The sequence below is a fragment of the Suricata suricatta genome, chromosome X, assembly GCF_006229205.1.
Source record: "Suricata suricatta isolate VVHF042 chromosome X, meerkat_22Aug2017_6uvM2_HiC, whole genome shotgun sequence".
Taxonomy (NCBI): Eukaryota; Metazoa; Chordata; class Mammalia; order Carnivora; family Herpestidae; genus Suricata; species Suricata suricatta.
Genome location: NC_043717.1, coordinates 58,407,431 through 58,425,356, shown reverse-complemented (window position 1 = coordinate 58,425,356; position 17,926 = coordinate 58,407,431). Strand labels below are relative to the sequence as shown.

General features: G+C 35.1%; 1 protein-coding gene across 3 annotated transcripts in view; it reads left to right on the top strand.

The window, feature by feature from the left end:
• BRWD3 (bromodomain and WD repeat domain containing 3) overlaps positions 1-17,926 on the top strand; it is a 192,324-nt gene that overhangs the window by 62,638 nt on the left and 111,760 nt on the right. For all 3 annotated transcript variants that reach the window (XM_029930082.1, XM_029930083.1, XM_029930081.1), the window contains exons 8-11: positions 436-657; positions 4,709-4,809; positions 5,317-5,387; positions 6,380-6,480. In XM_029930082.1, coding sequence (XP_029785942.1) covers positions 436-657; positions 4,709-4,809; positions 5,317-5,387; positions 6,380-6,480 — 495 coding nt within the window. The remainder of the gene's footprint in view (positions 1-435; positions 658-4,708; positions 4,810-5,316; positions 5,388-6,379; positions 6,481-17,926) is intronic.

Here is a 17,926-nt window from a genome sequence, read left to right as displayed (position 1 = left end):
TCAGCAGAGATTTTTAACAAGGACTCATGTTTACTAAGAAATGCATGTAGACTTCAGGTTAAATTTTTAAGTATCTAAGAAAAAATATTCAAGTAGTTATGATAAAAGGCCATCAGACATAAGGACAGAAATAATGGCAGATATATTTAATGCCAAATCACTTAAAAGTGAGTTAAAAATATTTTGAGTTGTCAGGATTGGTAGTTTTGAGGAGTTCTTCACAAATGACATTGTCAGTTTGGACTGTGCTTTGTCATTGCCATCATTTCTGTTTCTTACTGGATTCATATTATATGGACATAAGAGATTAGAGAGTAAAGGCTTAGAAATAACTTAATAAAAATCCTGCCTTTGTCATTTTGGCTTTTTTCCTAGGGTGGGGGATTGTAAATTTTTGCTTCATTGTAAATTGTCTGTCCTTTTGTATTACTATAGGGTTCAGATGACTGTTTAGTGAAAATTTGGGCAACAGATGATGGACGTCTCCTTGCTACACTTCGAGGGCACTCTGCTGAAATTTCTGACATGGCTGTTAACTATGAAAACACTCTTATTGCTGCAGGCAGCTGTGATAAGGTTGTAAGGGTGTGGTGTCTTCGAACTTGTGCACCGGTTGCAGTCCTTCAGGGACATTCAGCTTCTATTACTTCCATACAGGTAAGAAAAATGAAAAGATATCTCTAACATATGTAATGAGGGTGAGAATTCTCTCAGTTTTTGTTATATTGTGTGGATATTTATGAAGAATGGCAACAGAAAAATGTTGACCTCTATGAACTTTTTCCCTCTTTTATATAAATGTATTCCCTTTAGAGATAATTAAAACAATAGTTGAAAGGGGTTTTCAAGTATATTGTAAGACATCGTATTTATATCTCACTAGTATTTGTGAGGAAGGGAGAAGACTTGCAAATGCCATAAAGAAGCAACACTAATACTTGTTAGTCAGGTTATAAACGAATTCTAACTTGAATATTGGCATGCTCTATATTAATGTTTAATGCACGATGTTTGTCATACAGATTGTGTATGTGTGTGTGTGCACGCGCAGTTTGGGCACACAGTTTGATGTTATAGTTTCAGTGATTTCCTATTTCAACTTGATATTTGACATAGAATACACTGAGTTCTTTTAAATTCTTATTCATAGAGTGTTTTTACTAAATGTTGGTAATGAAAGTCCTGGATACCCCTTAAAAACTTTTATTTAGGAAAATTAAACCGAATTTGTCCTCTTCTTTGTGTTGAAAGCAAAATAGAGGACTCCTGAAACTGCAGTACTTTGGTCAAGGAGACCACTTTTGTGGATGAGATAATTACTCCCATTTACTTTTCTTTGTTCTTTAGTTGCTAAAAAGTATGTCAGTCAATTTTGTGTGTTATTTAAATAAAAGATCACCTGTTTATGAGGAGCTAGGAAGAATTAGGTTTAATATATATTGGGTTTTAAAACTTTTATATCACACTATTGATAAATTGAAATTATTTCATGGATTTTGTTTCAGGAGATTATTAGTTACTTGTGTTCTCACCATCTTATTTGCCAGATTATTTCTGGAATTTGGAAACTCTCATATAACATTAAAAAATGGACACTGACATTGAAAAATATTTATAATACTGTTTGGCTTCTTCATAGTTTGATTTTCTGATTTCGATCTCCCTTTGTTTACATGTAGGAGCTCCCTAAAGATCGATGGATCTCTATCACATTCTTTCCTTTAGTGACCTCATTAAGTCCCATAGTTTCAGATTTCATCTGTAGGCTGATGATTGTCAAACTTGTATTTTCATCTTGGGATCTTTCTCTTAGTTCCAGACTTGTATATTTAGCTACCTATTTGGTATGATTACATGAATGTCATGAATCTGAAACTCGGCATACTCAAAATTGAACTTCACTCTTCCTTCCTCAAATCTGCTTTTCCTAAAGATTTTTTCAACTGAACAAATGGCTATTTTATCCTTCTAGTTGCTCAGAGTAGTCATCCCTGACAATTTTTGTCTCTTTTATATCTCATATCTAACATTTTGTTAGCATATCATTTTGTCTCTGCCCTCAGAATAAATCCAGAATCTGACAAATTATTGTGATCGTCATCATTTCTATTCCATTTCAAACAGGTATCATCTATGACTTAGATTATTAAAGCACACTTGTAACTGATCGTCCTGCTTTTTCTGTTCCCTTTCTTTCTTCCCTTGTTCTAACCTCTGCCTAGCAGGCTGTATGATTTTAAAATGGAAGTTAAATCACGTCACTGGTAATCAGAACCCTCAGTAGTTCCAAACTCAAAGTTAAAGTTGAAGTCTTTATAATTACCCACATTGTAAGGCCTACATTCTCAGACCCTTGCTCTCTTTGACCTCATCTTCTACTAGTTTTCTGTTCTCATTTTGCTTTAGCTGCTGCTACACTGTCTCCTTTGTGAGACCACTCTACCTACAACTCTGCCTCTGCTCTTTCTGTTTCATGTATCTGGAATGGTCTTCCTTAGTCACATGGCTTATTCCTTCACTTTCTTAACACTTTGTGCAAATGTCTCTTTCCCAGGGACTTTCTCTAACCACTTTACCATTCTAAAATTACAAATTGTTCCCTGCACCAGCACTCTTTATCTCCCCTTAATTTTATTTTTGTCCATAATAATCAGTACCATTTAGTGTGAATTCTATATGCTTTATTTGTTTTTTTGCTAATTGACCATCTCCATTAACATTACAGTGTATCCTCCTTTCAGATTTTTTTTTAAACAAAATTGAGATAAAATGGTATGATGTTAATAGTGGTTGCCTCTGGGTGGTTGGATTATAGGTAGCTTTTGTTGTTTCTCTGTATTTACTAAATTTTCTTTAATAATTATGTATTAATTTATACTCAGAAGTGTACATATCTTATTTTTATAAATATCTCTAACATGATTTATTATTTAAAAACAATCCAGTTAGGGTACATTAATAGGCCAGATCCGCCTTTGTGATTGATGAATGTATTTAAATATAATGGTGATAATAAAAGTTTTAGTGTTTTTTTCAAATAATAAAATTATACTCTTTCATATTTACTTGTCTTATTTATATAGATCAGAGATCAGCAAATTCATGGGTCAGATAGTAAATATTTTAGGCTTTGCAGGCCATGTGGTCTCCTTCACACCTACTTAACTCTGAAGGACAAAAGTGGCTGTAGGCAGTTTAAGGTGACTTTGTTCCAATAAAGCTTTATTTACAGAAATAGGCAGCAAGTTGGATTTGGCATGTGGGCTGTAATTTTCAGACTCCTGCTATAAATTGTGGATTGGTTTTCAATTGCAAGCTTCTTTAATTCAGAAAGGAAAATATAGGCATGCTACCTAATTATTGGTTCTTTGCGGTATATCAACTATTAATGGATAACATTAATTGATAACCTTTGTTTGATTTAAATTCTGTAGTCATGGTGGAAGTTCTGTGCTTCCTATCAAGAAAACTAGATAAATGACTTCTAATATCTATAGTGATCATTTTCCTTAGATTTGAGGTCAAAATTTATTCAGATCCTTAATATTCATCTTAATGTTGTTGATTTATCTGTATTTGAGATTTAAAATTTTTTATGGTTTTATTTATTATTGAGACAGAGAGAAACAGAGCATGAGTGGGGTGGGGCAGAGAGAGAGGGAGACACAGAATCTAAAGCAGGCTCCACGCTCTGAGCTGTCAGCACAGAGCCCAGTGTGGGGCTCGAATCCATGAATCGTGAGATCATGACCTGAACTGAAGTCAGCTGCTTAACCAACTGAACCACCCAGGCACCCCGAGATTTTTAAAACTCATGGCATGCAGAGATCCTGGTTTGATTTCCAACTTTTTTTTGTATCTCAGGCATCAGGAGCCTACTGACTCTTCCCTTATCTGTAATTCTCTTCTGGAGACGTGTAAATTACTGAGAGTCAGAGCCTGAGAATCCTACATGTTAAAGACCATCCGTGGTTCATCTAGAGTGGTAGTCATCCTTTAAATTGGCAACTTATGTATATCTTTAAATCTGTTTTTTTCACAGTGATATAGATATTTGACCTATTTTATGTTTTCTATAAATGAAAGTGAAAATGAAGTTAAAGTTTAAAATAAAATGTTAAGACCAAAGTATTTAGATATTAACTTCTAAATCATTGATTTTAGATTGATTTCTGATGCCCTGTTCATATGAATTATAAAAATTCCGTAATTTTCTTGCTATAAGCATATATCTGAAAGACTTATAATGGCTTAACTAGTAATCACCTTGTAATTTTTTCTCCATTAAAAGTAATGAAATAATGATCTTAAAGTGTTATTTTCAGTAATATAAAAATAATTATTTATTTTTAAAATTTTTATTTTTTTAAAGTAATCTCTACATTCAATATGGAACTTGAACTAGCACTGAGATCGAGTTGCATGCTCTGCTGACTGAGGCATACAGGCACCCCTAAATAATTACTTTTAAGCTAATATATTTTATCCTAAATTTTATGACTTTTTTCTATAATTTCTTAATATTATAAATTTTTGCAAAGTATTCATTAATCTAGGAAATTTAAATAACTGGTTTCTTGAAAATGAAATTTTTAATTGAATTTATTTAAAGTATATCTATTAAAGTGATTTTAATTTTAGATTATGCTCTGTTTAAAATAAGTTTGAACATGAAAGCTTCCTATTTGAATTAGAATTTTCTTTTTAGTTTTGTCCATCGACTAAAGGCACAACCAGATACCTCACTTCTACTGGTGCTGATGGAACAATCTGTTTCTGGCAGTGGCATGTAAAAACAATGAAGTTTAGGTAAGTTTAGAATTGTGTTAGCAGTTTTGTGCAAAGTCAAGCATGTCTCTTTTTCTTTATTATCTTGAGATGTTCTAAATAGTTCATTTATTTAAGTATGTAAATGTCTGTGTGAGTGTGTGTGTTTATACACATCTATACCTCCTTCAATCAGATGTTAGAGATTTTAGAATAAAATTTTTATGAAACCAATGTTAAAGAGACTAACTTATACACAAAAGTTGTAAAGATTTATTATTCTGATAAGAAGACTTTGAAACTTCTCTTTTTGTTAGTAAGTTACTTGGTAATTTCTTTGCAAAGCTATGATAATAATACTGGTATCTTAAATTATATTTGAAGTTTAAATGCATTTTTAACCTAAATGATGGGAATATAACTTGACTACTTCAGTTGTGTGGTTTTTATAATATTGATGTTAAATCTATTGATATCCAGCAGTGTGTAAATATTCTTGCATGTTAAATGAATATGATGAAAAATAAAAGTATTTTCCTTTTCTCTTAGAGATCGCCCAGTGAAATTTACTGAGAGATCTAGACCCGGAGTTCAGATATCTTGTTCATCTTTCAGTTCTGGTATGTGTAAAAATTGACAGTTTTGACTACCCAAAATATTAAATGATCCAGTTGTAAATGGTACATTTTTCAGTTTTGTGGAGAAAAAAAAATGTATGTTTGTTAATGGAAATATAATAAAACATTTGAACCATATGATACAATAGAGGGACCTTTGTGGACTTTAAATTAACACATGTAGTAGCTTTTGAGGTTTTTTTTCTTATTTGCTTATATGCTTTTATATAATTCAGAATTTAGTTGGTAAAAAGTATACCCCTGCCATACACACACAGTCCAACACTAAAATCCTACCCTGACATTTCAGAAAAAATGTGCTGTGGCTCCATATAGAGGACAGTTCTGCAATATGTAAACTGTGTTTTCCTATTACTAAGAATCATATGCTAGTTTACCTTTTTTCTTACTGTGGTAAAATATAACATAATCTTTACTATTTTAATAACTTTTTAAATGTACAGTTTTGTGGCATTGGGTATATTCACTTTATTTTGGATACACTACCACCATCCATCTGTAGAATTTATTCATTGTTCCAAAAATGGTTGAGTTTTTACATATGTGTGTGTGTGTAAAAAATATATATAATATATATTATATATATGTATGTATGTATGTATATAACCACTATAAAGACAATTGTAGCTATAGGTTGTTTTATAAATAATTTTGGAGCATTTTGGTTTTACACTAACTACAAAGACATGAATTTCTTAAGGCTCTGATCTTTAATGTTTATTATTCAACGGCCTGTATTTAGTGTATAGTTGGTGGACTTTTGTTGGGTAAATGGTATAGTTGTCCTTTGAATACTTGTGTTATTTCTCTTGAATTTTACTTCTTTTTCTCTAAAATATCATTAATGATAAGAAGATAAGATGTTTCTTGATGCCATCTTAATAATATCAGGTAGCATATAATTGAGAAGGCAGTCAGAGGGTTTTTAAAGTTCCTTGGTACAATGTTTGCTTGTTTGTTTTTTAATCCTCCAGGTGGTATGTTCATTACAACAGGTAGCACTGACCATGTGATTAGAATATATTATTTGGGTTCTGAGATCCCTGAGAAAATTGCTGAATTAGAATCACATACGGTAAGAACAAAATGAGAAACTTAAATATGATGCTTTCTTTTGTAACAACTGTGGAAAGTTGATTTTATTCTTTTTTAGTCTGTACCTTAATTTTTAATATATAGGTGCTGAGATCCATATGGTAAGATATCTCTGTAGTAATGAAGATCAGTGTGAAATTCTGGATTTAGTATGGCTATACTATTTAAAATGAGTTCTATTTGACAAAATAGGAAAAGAAAAACTTATTAATAGTTTATGAACATCTTTTATCTTGCTATATTTAGTTAATTATACAAGCTATTTGTTACCTTAAAATCTATATACTTAAAAGATATATTGAAAGATGGTGGCATTGAAGGATTCTGAAATCACCTCCTCTGATGAACACAACAAAACCACAGCTATAATGGGATAGCTCTCTCTGAAAAGCACCTGAAAGCTAGCTAAACAGTCTTCTACAACAAATGATAAAAGGCCCACATCAAGATGGGTAGGAGGGGTAGAGACATGGTCCTGCAAAAAAACCCCACACCAGCAGCAGCAATCCACAGGTGGGAGAGATCTCCTTATATGGAGCTTGTTCTTGAGAAGCAGGGTGTCTGTGTCCCACATTGGGCAACCCAACCCTTGGAACCTGCACTGGAGAAATGAACCCCTAAAGCATCTAGCCTTGAAAACCAGTGGGGCTTACTTCTAGAACCGTAGGGGATGAAAAATCCACTCTTAAAAGACTCTTCCACAGATTCCCTCGCCTTGGGACCCAGCTCAAAAGCAACAGTTTGCAAGGCACCTAGACCCTATGTGAAGGAGACTCATTTACTAATCTTAAAGCATCTGCTGGAGAGGCAAGAACCTGTTGGGACTCTGTCCTGGGATAGAGGTGGGCAACATTTTTTAATTCTCCTGAGTTGTTGGTTGTGGTGTAGATGGGTGCCATTGTTGTACCCCTCCTTTAAATCTGTAAGTCTGCTAGCTTCAGTGAGAGTACCCTGCCCGTGCACACAGCAGCTGTGGCCTATCGCACCACAGCCAAGTAGACTGAGTACCCCACCCCCATACCACATTCATAACCTGCCTGCCACAGCTGGCAGGGATATGCAGCCCACACAGGAGATACCCCTTGAGCACTTGGCTCTTATGGCTCTGTGGGGTATTGTATTTTTGGACCCCATGTTTTTTTTAAAGTGTATTTATTTATTTTGAGAAAGAGAACGAACATGAGTGGGGAGGGGCAGAGAGAGAGGGAGAGAGAGAATCCAAAGCAAGCTCCATGCTGTCAGTGCAGAGCCTTATGTGGGGCTTGATCTCATGGACTGTGAAATTATGACCTGAGCTAAAGATCAAAAGTGAGAGACTTAATTGAGCTACCTAGGCACCTCTGTACTCCATGGGTTTGAAGCAATTAGAGACCGTCTTTGGCATGGTACAATTCTCAGGGCACTGCACAAATAGAAAACTGAAACTTACCCCCAGTCTTGATGAGAAAAAGACCTATTTTCTTGTCCTGGGCAACAGAGGCTGTAGAAGTGCTTTCTGGAAACATGAGCAAGGAGTAACCATATTAGTATTCTCACTTGGCCCCATCATAGCTCACTGATACCTCACAGAAAGAAGACTATACACATGTCTAAAGCTATGATTTTTGCAACTTTACCTAGGGGACACCTCTGGAATTGGTCTGGAAGTCAGCAGGGTTTACGATTGTGGACCCAAAGACTATTATTTGCATATCTTAAAAGACACTGCCTGACAATCTGGCTTACAATTAGCCTGAAACTAGGCACTGTCTGAGATCCCTCCCTTTGGAACAGTGAGAGGTCTTGGCATACCCTCAACAAGTGGGACCTATGAAGAACAAATTATGCTACTTATAGACGACCAAAAGCTAGGGTATGGTTGAATTGGTAAGGTTTACTTCCAATGCAAGGTCATACTGTATAATTTCATTTACATGTGGAACCTAAAAAATAAAACAAAAAAGCAGAAAGAGACCCATAGATAGAGAGAAAAAATAATTTGTAATTTCCAGAGGGCAGGAAAGTGGGATAATTGGCAAGATGGGTGAAGGGGAGTAGTAGATACAGGTTTCTAGTTATGGCATGAAAAGTCATGGGGGTAAAAAGTACAACATAGGGAATATAGTCAATCATATTGTAATAGCATTGTATGGTGACAGATGGTAGCAACACTTGTGGTGAACATAGTATAATGTATAAACCTGTCGAGTCACTATGTTGTACATCTGAAATTAACATACAATTGTGTGACAACTATAAGAAAAAAGTTTTAAAAGAGGAGAGGTAGCTATTTTACCTAATACATAGAAGTATATAAGAATACATGGAGTCAGGCAGAATGAGGAGACAGGTATATGTTCAGATGAAAGAACAAGAGAAGACATTAGAAAAAGACCTTAATAAAATGGATGTTAGTAATCTACCTGTTGAAGAATTCAAAGTAATGGTCATAAATATGCCTACCAAACTCAGGAGAAGAATGGATGAACACAGTAAAAACTTCAATAAAGAGGTATTAAACCATAAAGAAAGTAACAAAGAGAAGTCACAAAGCTGAAGAATACAGTAGCCAAAGTGGTAAATATGCTAAGAGGTTCAACAGCAACCTAGACAAAATAGAACGGATGAGTGACCTGCAAGACAGGGTACCAGAAATAACGGAGAACAGCCTAAAAAGGGAAAGAAAATTAGAAAAATTAAGATAGTTTAAGGGACATAATGGGACAACATCTATAAGAATAACACCTGCATTATAGGGGGTCCCAAAAGGAGACAGAGATAAAAGTGTAGAAAATAAGAAAACTTATTTCAAGAATTAATGGCTGAAAATTTGCCTAATTTAGGGAAGGATACAGGCATTCAGTTCCAGGAAACCCACAGAGTTCCAAGTGCAAAAAAGGAAGAGATCCACATCAAGGAACATTCAAATTAAAATGTTAAAGAGAATCTTAAAAGAAGCAAGAGGAAAGCAACTTGTTCGCATATAAGGGGACCCCCCCCATCAGACCACCAGCTGTTTTTTCAACAAAAACATTATAGGACAGAAGGGAGTGGGGTGGTATGTTCAAGATACTGAAAGAAAATAAAGAAAACATCTAACCAAGAATTCTCTACCTGGTAATGTTATTCAGAATTAAAGGAGAGATAAGGAGTTTTCCAGACAAGCAGAAACTAACCCAGTAAACCAGCCTCATAAGAAATGTGAAAGAGAAAAATTTCAGCTGAAAAGGAAAGGAACTAACTACTAATAAGAAATCATGTGAAAAAAAATAATAAAAACAAACAAACAAACAAAAAGAAATCATGTGATAGTAAAATATCACACTGATAATGGCAAATATATATTAAATGTAGGGGATTAACCACATATAAAGTTAATAGGAAGGTTAAAACAAAAAATTGGTAAAATTAATTATATACTAATTAGTACAAGGATGCACAAAACAAAAATTATTTATCTATTTGTTTATTTATTCAATGCTTATATTTATGAAACAGTTTATCCATTTATTTTGAGAAAGAGAGAGCACATGAACACAAGTGGGGGAGGGGCAGAGAGAGAAAGAGGGAGAGAGAGAGAATCACAGTCAGGCTCCATGCTGTCAGCACAGAGCCCGATGTGGGGCTCAAATCTCACAAACCATGAGATCATGACCTGAGCCGAAACCCAAGAGTCAGACCTTTGAGCTACCCAGGTACCCCAAGATTTATTTGTTTTTTAAGTTTTTTTAAGATTTAAATTTCTGTTATTTACCAAAGTGTTACATTAGTTCAGCTGCACAATATAGTGATTCAAAAATTCCATACATCACCCAATACATTCCTTAATCCCCATTACCTATTTAACCCATCTCCCCACAACCCCTTTGGTAACTATCAGTTCTGTGTAAGTAAGAGTCTGTTTCTTGATTTATCTTTCTTTTCCCTTTGATTATCTTTTTGCTTATTAAATTTCACATATGAATGTAATCATATGGTATTTCTTTCTCTGACTTATTTCACTTAGCATTATACTCTCTCGATCCATTCATGTCACTGTAAATGGCAAGATTTCATTTTTTATAACTTAATAATATTCCATTGTTTATATATATGCCACTTCTTCTTTATCCATTTCAGTTGAGGGACATGTGGGCTGCTTCCCTATCTTGGCTATTGTCAAAACTGCTGCCTTGAATATAGGAGTGAGTTCATGTAACCCTTTGAATGAGTGTTTTTGTATTCTTTGGATAATTACCCAGTAGTGCACTTCTTTGGGCAATTACCTGGTAGTGCAATCGGATCATATGAAAGTTCTATTTTTATGGTTTTTTAAAGTTTATTTGTTTATCTCGAAAGAGAGAGAGCAGGGGAGGGGTTAGAGGATCCCAAACAGGCTCCAGGCTGTTGGCATGGAACCCTACAGGAGGTTCAAACGTAAAAACCATGAGAGCTGACCTGAACTGGCTGAGTCACCCAGGTGCCCCTATTTTTGAGTTTATGAGGAATCTCCACATTGTTTCCCACAGTAGCTACACCAGTTTGCATTCCTGCCAAGAGTATAAGAATGTTCTTTTTTCTCCACATCCTTGCCAATACTTGACATTTTTTGTGTTGTTGATTTTAGCCATTAGGACAGGTGTGAGGTAATATCTCATTGTAGTTTTGATTTGCATTTGCCTGATGATAAATGATGTACCCATCTTTTCATGTGTCTGTGGGCCATCTTTATGTCTTCTTTGGAAAAATGTTTGTTTATGCCTTTTCATTTTTTAACTGGATTATTTGGAGTTTTTTTGGGTGTTGAGTTTTATAAGTTCCTTATATATTTTGGATACTAACCTTTTATCAGAAATGTCATTTGCAAATATCTTCTCCCATTTTTTAGGTTGTCTTTTAGTTTTGTTGATTTTTCCTTCACTGTGCAAAAACTTTTTATTTTGATGGAGTCCCAATAGTTTATTTTGCTTTTGTTTCCCTTGCCTCAGGAGACATATATAGGAAGATGTTGCTATGGCCAGTGTCACGAAGAGGTTACTGACTGTGTAATCCTCTAGCATTTTTAAGGTTTTAGGTCTCACATTTAGGTCTTTAATTCATTTTGAATTTATTTCTGTGTATGATGTAAGAAAGTGATACAGTTCCTTCCTTTTGAAATTGCCATCCAGTTTTCCCAGCATCATTTGTTATAGAGACTATCTTTTTCCCATTGGATACTTTCCTGCTTTTCAAAGATTAATTGACCATATATTTGTGGGTTTATTTCTGGGTTTTCTATTCTGTTCATTGATCTATATGTCCATTTTTATGCCAGTACCATACTATTTTGATTACTATAGCTTTGTAATGTACTGTGACATCTGGAATTGTGATGCCTCCAGCTTTACATTTTTTTTTCAAGATCGTTTTGGTTATTGAGGATTTTTGTGGTTCCATACAGGATTGTTTGTTCTAGTTCTATGATAAAAGCTGTTAGTGTTTTGATAGAGAATGTAGGAAATGTGTAGGTTACTCTGGGTAGTATAGACCTTTTAACAATATTTGTTCTTCCAATCTTTGAGCATGGAATGTATTTCCATTTCTTTGTGTCTTAAATTTCTTTCATTAGTGTTTTATAGTTTTCAGAGTTCAGGTCTTTCACCTCTTTGGTTAGGTTTATTCTTAGTTATCTTCTTATTTCTGGTGCAGTTTTAAGTTGGACTGGTCCCTTCATTTCTCTGTCTGCTGCTTTACCATTAATGTATAGAAATTGCATGATGTTTCTCCATCCTCTCACTTTTATTCTGCAGGTGTCCTTAGCTTTAACATCAGTCTCCTGTATGCAGCATATAAATGGATCTTGTTTCTGTACTCATTTTGTTACCCTATATCTTTTGATTAGAGCTTTTAGGCCATTTGCATTCAAGGTAATTATTGATAGATATGTGTTTATTGTTTTTTTATTATTTGTTTTGTAGCTGTTTCTGAAAAAAGTTTCTGATCCTTTCTTGCTTTTCTCTTTTCATGTTTCTTGATTTTCATTAATGATACAATGATATACTCTCGGGATTTCTTTGTTTTTAGTTTTGGGATTTTTTTTTAGTGTTTTTTGGTATGTTGTTACCAGGAGTTTTGTGTATAACCTCTTGTATATAGGAGTCTATATGGCCTTTTAAGTTTGGACCCATTCCTTATGCCTCTACTCCCCACGTTTAATGTGTATGTTGTTATAATTTATATCCTTTTATTTTATGAGGTCCTTGACTGAATTTTTAACAGAAATGTTCATTTTTATTGCTTCTGTGTTTCCTACTTTTATATTGCCACTTTTTGTTTCTCATTTTGACTCAAAGAGTTCTTAAATATTTCTAGCAGGGCTGGTTTAGTGTTCATGAACTCCTTTATTATTTTTTTTTGCTGTTGTCCTAGGAATTTTATCTCTCTTTCTATTCTAAATCATGGCCTTGTTGGATAAGCTATTCTTAGCTATGGATTTTTCCCATTCAGTATTTTGATATACCATGTCACTCCCTTCTGGCTTGCACAGGTTCCATTTAAAAATCTGCTAGCCTTATGGGTTTTCTCTTTTAAGTTGCGGCCTTCTTTTGTCTTGCTGCTTTTAAGATTTTGTTTTTATCACATTTAATAACTATGTGTTGGCCCATTTTTGTTCATTTTGATGAGGGTTCTCTGTGCTTCTTGGATCAGTATATCTGTTTCCTTCTCCAGATTAAGGAAGTTTTCAGCTAGTATTTCTTTAAACAAATTTTCTGCCACCTTTTCTTCCTCTTCTTGTTCTGGGACTCCTGTGATATGAATGTTATTAAATTTGATGGAGTCACTCAGATCACAAAGTCTTTTCTCATTTTGCATAAATTTTTTTCTCTCCTGTTCAGCGTGAGTACTTTCCATTACTCTGTCTTCTAGATTGCTAATTTGTTCCTCTGGTTCTTCCATTATTCTCTTCATTCCATCAATCATGTTTCTCATTTTGTTTGTTGACCCCTTTATCTCTGCTATGTTATTCTTTATATCTGTGTTAAGGGTCTCAGTCATGTCTTCCTCTCCTTTCTTAAGTCCAGTGGATGTCCTTATGATCATTGCTTTAAATTCTGTATTAGGCATGCTGCCTAATCTGTTTCACTTAGATTTCTGACTGTGGTCTTGTCCTATTCTTTTATTAGGTATAGATTTCTCTCATTGTGCCTGTCTCTCTGTGTCTGTTTTTATATGTTAAAAAAAGTCAGCTATGTCTTCTGCTCTTGGAAGTAGTGCCTTTATGAAGGCCCTGTAGTGCAGTGAGGGCCTGAACCTGGCCTTCAGCAGAGTATCCTGTATGTGTTGATTGTGCTCTGCAGTAGTGTCTGAGTCACTATTCCTTTCAGTATAGTCATCTGCACTGACTCTGCCCGATGTGGGCTGTGCTTGCTCACTGTATTGTTAGTGGGACCCAGGCAAGGTAACTCTAAGGATGGTGCCCATTCAGAAAATTGTGAGCAGGGTGGCAGTGTTAGTGACATTTGCACTAGGCCTATTCTGTATCCCTGGAAGTGCTCAGTGGTGAGTAGACCAACCCAGGACTGCTCACTGGGTTGTGTGAGGCTGGGAACTGCACACTGTGATGCCTGAGCAAGCCTGAACCTAGTGTGCAACAGTGGCTTGATGAATGTGGCAACGCATGGCCTGCAGTGGTAGCTGTTCACCCAGTGGCTGGTCACTACCTGGTGGTATTGGCTCAGCATGCAAGGCAGCTGTGTTCTGTGAGGTGGCTGGGCTCAGTGTGTTAGGGCACCTATGCACTGGCAAGTGGATGATATAGACATGGCTTTAACAAAATTTTCCCTGAGGTTTCAGGGTAGCAGGCTTAGAGTGGGTGAGTCTTCAGTAGATCTCATAGACATGGCATACTGTTAGTAGATTAGATAGCAAGTGTCTGTGCAGCCCCACATCCTGCAGATGACCCTGTGTTTATGCTGAGGGTTGGGAGTGAAAATCACACCTGCCAGCTTCTTCATTTTTGGAGAAGTTCTCCAATATACTTTGAAGTCAGTATGAACAGATCTCTTTCCTGTTTGCTCCCCAGCATTGTGCAAATTACTGTTTTTATGTTGCCTCATCAGGCAGGCTGTTGTCTCCTTATGGGCAGTGGCCCAGCTATCACTCACCCTCATTGCTTAGTCAGCTGACTTTTAAAGCTTCAAGCTCAAAGTCCCACTGAATATACAGACTCACAGAATTTGGCCCCTCTGGTTTCCAAAGCCAAATGTAATGGGGATTGTTAGCTTTCCCTGTGTGAGTTCCTTGATGAAAGGGCCTATTTTTCTGCACTCTCCATGCATATGGGTCCCTACCTTCTGACATCTGCCTCTCTCTTTCAGACCTTCCTAAATGCACCTTCTTTCCTATATTTTAAATGTACCTTTTCTATATTTAGTTGTGGAGTTTGTTCTGACAGTCTTTGGATTGGCTTCCAGCTAATTCATTTGGCTGTGGATGATATCTAGTAAATGTAGTATGAGATGAGCTTATGATCCTCCTACTCTACCCTCTTTCCCAGTAGATATCCAAAATGAATAGATTTAAAATCAACATCAAAAATAACATGTCGGGGTGATAAAGATTTATAGGTTTATGATACATTCAATCATCAAATACTATTATCTTAAAATAGATTGATATATATAAGATATTAAATGTTAAACTCATATAATACAAAGCAGAAATCTGTAGTAAAACAGAAAATATAATGAGAAAGGAATTAAGCAAACACTAAAGAATATCACCAAACCCAGTGGAAGAAAAAGGGAAATAAATGAACTGAGAGGAGCTAAAAAAAAACCCAGAAAACATTCAACAGTATGTCAACAATAAGTCCTATCTGTAATTACTATAAATGTAAATGGACTAAACTGTCAAATCAAAGGTATAGAGTAGATAAGTGGATTAAAAAAAAACAGGTTTCATTAATATGTTCCCTGTGCACTCACTGCAGATCTAAGAACATGAAGAAACTGAAAGTGAAAGTATAAAAAAAATATTCCATGCAAATGGAGAAAGATATGGTCTTTTGTATTTTTGGTTACTGATTCAATCTATTTGCTGGTTATTGATCTGTCCAAGTTTTCTGTTTCTTCGGTTTCAGCTTTTGATAGTTTATATGTTTCTAGGAATTTAAACATTTCTTCCAGGTTGTCCAATTTGTTGGCATATAGTTTTTCATAATAGTTTCTTAAAATTACATGGTGTTAGTTGTTATTTACCCTCTCATTTGTGATTTCATTTATTTCGGTTCTTTCTCTTATTTTTGATAAGTCTGGCTAGAAGTTTATCAATTATGTTAATTTTTCAAAGAGGTATCTACTGGTAATTATATTAATTTTTTCAAAGAGGTATCTCCTGGTTTTATTGATCTGTTCTGTTGTTTTTTCAGTTTCTGTATCAATTATTTCTGTTCTAATCTCTATTATTTCCTTCCTTTTGCTGATATTAGGCTTCCACTTCCACTTATTCTTTTGCTAAGTCAGTTATGTGTAAGGTTAGGTTGTTTATTTGAGATTTTTCTAGCTTCGGAAGGTGGGCCTTTCCTTCTTAGGACCACTTGTTTTTTTTACTACATCCCAAAAAACTCCTAAAAGCAAAAGTCCTGAGCCAGATTACTTCACAGGCAAATTCTACCATACATGTAAAGAAGTGTTAATACCTATTCTTCTTAAACTATTGCAAAAAAAATAGAAAAGGAATGGAAACTTCCAAATTCATTTCTGAGGCCAGCATTACCCTGATAACAAAACCAGATAATGACTTCACTAAAAAAGAGAGCTATAGGCCAACATACCTGTTGAGCATGAATTCAAAAATTCTTGATAAAATACTAGCAAACCAGTGGATGGACCTCGAGGGTGTCATGCTAAGCAAAATAAGTCAGGTGGAGAAGGACAGATACCATATATTTGTACTCATAGGTCCAACAGGAGAAACTTAACAGAGGACCATAGGGAGGGGAGGGGGAAAAGAGAGTTGGGGGGAAAGAGGGACACAAATCATGAGAGACTATTGAATACTGAAAATGAACCAAGGTCTGAAGGGCAAAAGGGAGGGGGGGGAAGGGGGTGATGGTCATGGAGAGGGGCACTTGTGGGGAGAAGCACTGGGTGTTATATGGAAACCAATTTGACAATTAAACTATTATAAATTTAAAAAAATACTAGCAAACCAAATTCAACAATACATTGAAAGAATTATTCACCACATTGAAATAGGGTTTATTACCTGGGTTGCAAGTGTGGTTCAGTATTCATATGTCAACCAATATGATACACCACATTAATAAAGTAAAGGATAGGAAATATATCATCCTTTCAATAGATGCAGAAAAAGCACTTGATAAAGTAAAGCATTAACTCATGTTAAAAACCCTCAAGAAAGTAGGTTTAGAGAGAACATCCCTAAGCATAATAAAGGCCATCTATAAAAAACCCACAGCTGATATCATTGTTAATGGGGGAAAGCTGAGTGGTTTTTCTCTATGTTCAGGAACAAGATAAGGATGTTCATTTACACCACTCTTATTTAACATAGTATTGGAAGGCCTAACCACAGCAATCAGATAACAAAAAGAAATAAATGGCATCCAAATTTGCAACAAAGAAGTAAAACTTTCACTATTTGCAGAGGACATGATACTCTATATAGAAAACCCAAACACTCTACCAGAAAACTGCTAGAACTGATAAATGAATTCAGTAAAGTTGCAGAATCTGAAGTCAACATACAGAAACCTGTTGCATTCCTATACACAAATAATGAAGCATCAGAAAGAGAACTTAAGAAATCAATCCCATTTTCATTTGCACCAGAAATAATAAGATACCTAGGAATAATCCTAACCAAAAATGTGAAGAACAGTTATTCTGCAAACTATAAAACACTGATGAAAGAAATTGAAGAAGACACAAAGAAATTGGAAGACATTCCATGCTCATGGTGTGGAATAACAAATACTGTTACAATGTGTATACAACCAAAAGCAGTGTACACATTTCATACAAAGCCATGAAAATACCAACAGCCTTTTTCACAGAGCTTGAGCACACAATCCCCAAATTCGTATGAAACCCCCAAAAAAACCTTGGATAGCTAAAGCAATTTTGAAAAAGAAATGAAAAGCTAGAGGCATCACAGTTCTTGACTTCACATTATATTACAAAGCTGTAGTGATCAAAACTGTATGGTACTGGCACAAAAATAGGTCAGTGGAACAAATGAGAAAAACCAGGAGTGAATGCACAGATATATAGTCAATTAATTGTCAACAAAGTAGGAAAGAACATACAATGGGAAAGAGACAGTCTCTTCAATAAATGGCATTGGGAAAACTGGACCATTTTCTTACACCAAACACAAAAATAAATTCAAAATGGATTCAAGACCAAAATGTGAGACCTGAAACCAAAAAAATCTTAGAGGATTATACAGCCATTAACCTCTTT